We start from the raw sequence: 3,132 nt of genomic DNA, 5'->3' as shown, positions 1-3,132 counted from the left end.
AGAGATTTCCAGATATTTAACAAATTAATAACTAGTTAACGCCATTAAAACACATAGCAGGGATGACGGCTCTGACTTGGTGGGAAGTGTGCATCAAGTATGCCTTCATCGTCTTTAATTTCACCTTCTGGGTAAGTCACATATTCAAGAATTGAATGAGACTGTTATCTAACAACTTCATGTGTTTTTGAAATGAGTTTAAACTCATTTTGTGCATTTTTTTTTTTTTTACAAAGCATTGAATCATTATAACAAAGGGCAGTGAATATTATTGTATGTGTGGATAGTAGGGTTGGGCAATGTTTTACAATCACGATGCCGGCTCAACGTCGTGAACCCAAGTGGATAGTGGGTTATTTTTTTAAAAGCTGAATGAACTGGATATGGAAGATGTTATTTAACCTTCAAATACTGGGATTGTGTTTTCTTACTACTTTTACATTACCTTTATATTTGTGTTCCCGCTGATCGATAGTAATAGTTAGTGTGTTGGTCCATGATACACTGCCAGTTTACAGCTCTGCAGAAATTCTCTTGTATTTTACCATTCTTTCCTGCTGTCCTCCCGTTTAAAAACTTTCCCGTAAATCTCCCTTATTTCTAATCTTTCTAATGAAATCATAACTGCAGGGACTATTTGACATGTTTGCAACATTCCCCTCCAGTAAAGCAGGTGGCAGTGTGTACAACATCAGTTGTAACAGCAACGGAAACTCTATGGTACCGGGTTATTCATAGAGCTAAACCCAGATAGAGAATATCTTTTTTGGCGCAATCAGGACACACAAGCACACATCATTCAAAATATTCTACTAAACAACAAAAATGCATGTTTAGTCAAAAAAATTGGGTCCAAGGTGGGACAGAAAATACCAAACCTGTAATGTGTTTTTTTACACAGCCGCTAACATAATTTTGTCCAATCTGTAGTCACATTTTCAAAACTCTAAACACAATTAGCTCAACATCAGTCTGTTCAGGACCATACCATTATGGTCCGAGGAAATCAGATCAGCTGAGTCAGTGAACTCTTTTAAGTCCCTTCTTAAAACATACTTTTATAGGAGAGCCTTTCCCGATCTTATTTGACTTTATTTTATCCCTTTTATTTTATTGTATTTTACCAATTTCATATTAATCGGTATTTTAGTCTTTTCAATGTTTTCATGCTCTTATCTTGTTTTTTTGTATTATTCTTTACACTTGTTAAAGCACTTTGTAACTTGTTTTTGAAAAGTGCTCTACAAATAAGGATTATTATTATTAACACAATTCATGTTGTTTCCACAGAAAATGATATCAGTTAATCTAAAATGCTTAGCTTTACGTACAAGCCTACCCAACACCAAAACAATGGATGTTTTTTGTCTTATTTACAAATGCTAGCAGAACACAACATTAAATTAAGACATAATTTTCAAAACCTTAAATAATATATAAAGTCTCAACAATAGCAGCTCAAGATCTATACTGAAACAGCTGATAAGCATTTCTGAATGAACATATCATTGAAACATTGAGAAATAGCTGATTTATTGTAACTTGGGTAAAAAAAAAAGATCATCACAGCAAGTTCCAGCCTCAACTAGAGACATAAAGAGGTGTTGAATTCCTTTCAATTACATAGAAAATGCAGCAAAAAGGGAACTTTCTGGAGTCGCATTTATCCAGTGTGGATACAGAACAACACGGAAGGGAGAAGAACAGTTAGGGGCCACGGAGAGGAGTAGTTGAACCAGGGTAAGTGTTTCTATCAGGATGTATAGTGAGAGATGACATTAGATGTGATGTGGATGAAAACGTGACCAAACGCTGAAAATTTCATTTTTTTTCAATTTACTCATTTGGCAAAGCGACCTCCATTTGAGGAACAACATCCAAGCATCAATAAAGTATCAATACAGCAAGAGATCTACAAGTGACAATGAATAATAGTAAGATATACAGTATTAGCACGTAAAGCATCAATGGGGTATATACCTTAGGAAAGAAGTGAGAGTTAATCAACAGTGCATTCGATACAAGAGAATTGTAATGAGTTAGCAGAAGAAGAGCACAGGAAGTGCATGATAGGGTTTAGTGGTGTTATAAGAGGAAGTGTGTTCGGGAGAGATTAGTTTCAAGAGCTTCTTGTAGTTGGAGAGGAACGCCCCTTCTCTGATGGCATGCTTGTTCTACCATCGTGGTGTCACAGGGATGGCAGAGCAAGACGGCATTCGTTGGAGTAGAAGGAACATAAACATACTTGACAATATGGATTGGATCTCATGATCAAATGCAATTACGAACTTTTATTTTAAAATTATTTGTTAGTCTGTTTAGATTGGAAACATTTAATGTACAAAAATCCAAACTCATCACACTTGTAACCGAGCCCGTCTTTCATTCAAACCACACAAGCATTGATTTAAAACATATAAATGTCATGAGAAACTAATGGTATAATCACCGAAACACAACATAACCATCTTTTCAGTTTAGTCATTTTAACTATCTGTGAATCTTAACAAACAATGCAAGATATATTCAAATCTCCTCAGAAGTGCTTGAAGTATGCTACAGAATACTGTAAAAGACAGATTACACAGTTTTCATATCAGGCAATGCACTTACATTATCCAACATTTACAGAATCTATCATTTCCATAATATCTATCCTAAATGTAATCAAGTTGTGATCAATGAAGAGATCTTCTACAATCACTGATGCAAGAAAGAAACTTTACTGTATTACTGAATTTCTAGTGTTCAAAACCCTTTTTACAGTATGTGGTTACCAACTGTGTTTACCACCACGTAGGGCTGGACAATATGGCCAAAAATGTTATTACGATAAAAAGTTTCATATCCTTCAGTATCGACAATTCTCACGATAATCGTTATTTCTTTCGAGTTTAAAGGCTGATTTTTGCTCCTGAGTGAAAGTTGAAGAAACCTGATGGTTAATTGTGGTTTAAACTATTCTTCATGGTCAACAGTGGATCGCTTCACAAATCTGAGGTAGAACATTCAAAACAATTCTGATATTATGATAAAATCTTTGTCAGCAAATATGCATGAGTGAAATTACGTGAAAGGTTTTTTCGGTCCTTTTTCCTCAACAAAATAAACATCTTAATAAAAAAAAATTAA

The 3,132-nt window shown here is 34.6% G+C and overlaps 1 protein-coding gene across 1 annotated transcript in view; it reads left to right on the top strand.

The window, feature by feature from the left end:
* The window catches only part of LOC123985188 (CD9 antigen-like), an 18,167-nt gene continuing 15,035 nt past the window's right edge, over positions 1–3,132 (top strand). Inside the window, exon 1 of the mRNA XM_046072627.1 lies at positions 1–131. Within this exon, the coding sequence (XP_045928583.1) occupies positions 63–131 (69 nt within the window). The 5' untranslated portion in view covers positions 1–62. The remainder of the gene's footprint in view (positions 132–3,132) is intronic.

Source organism: Micropterus dolomieu, linkage group LG16, assembly GCF_021292245.1.
Source record: "Micropterus dolomieu isolate WLL.071019.BEF.003 ecotype Adirondacks linkage group LG16, ASM2129224v1, whole genome shotgun sequence".
Classification (NCBI taxonomy): domain Eukaryota; kingdom Metazoa; phylum Chordata; class Actinopteri; order Centrarchiformes; family Centrarchidae; genus Micropterus; species Micropterus dolomieu.
This window is presented reverse-complemented; position numbering and strand designations above follow the sequence as displayed.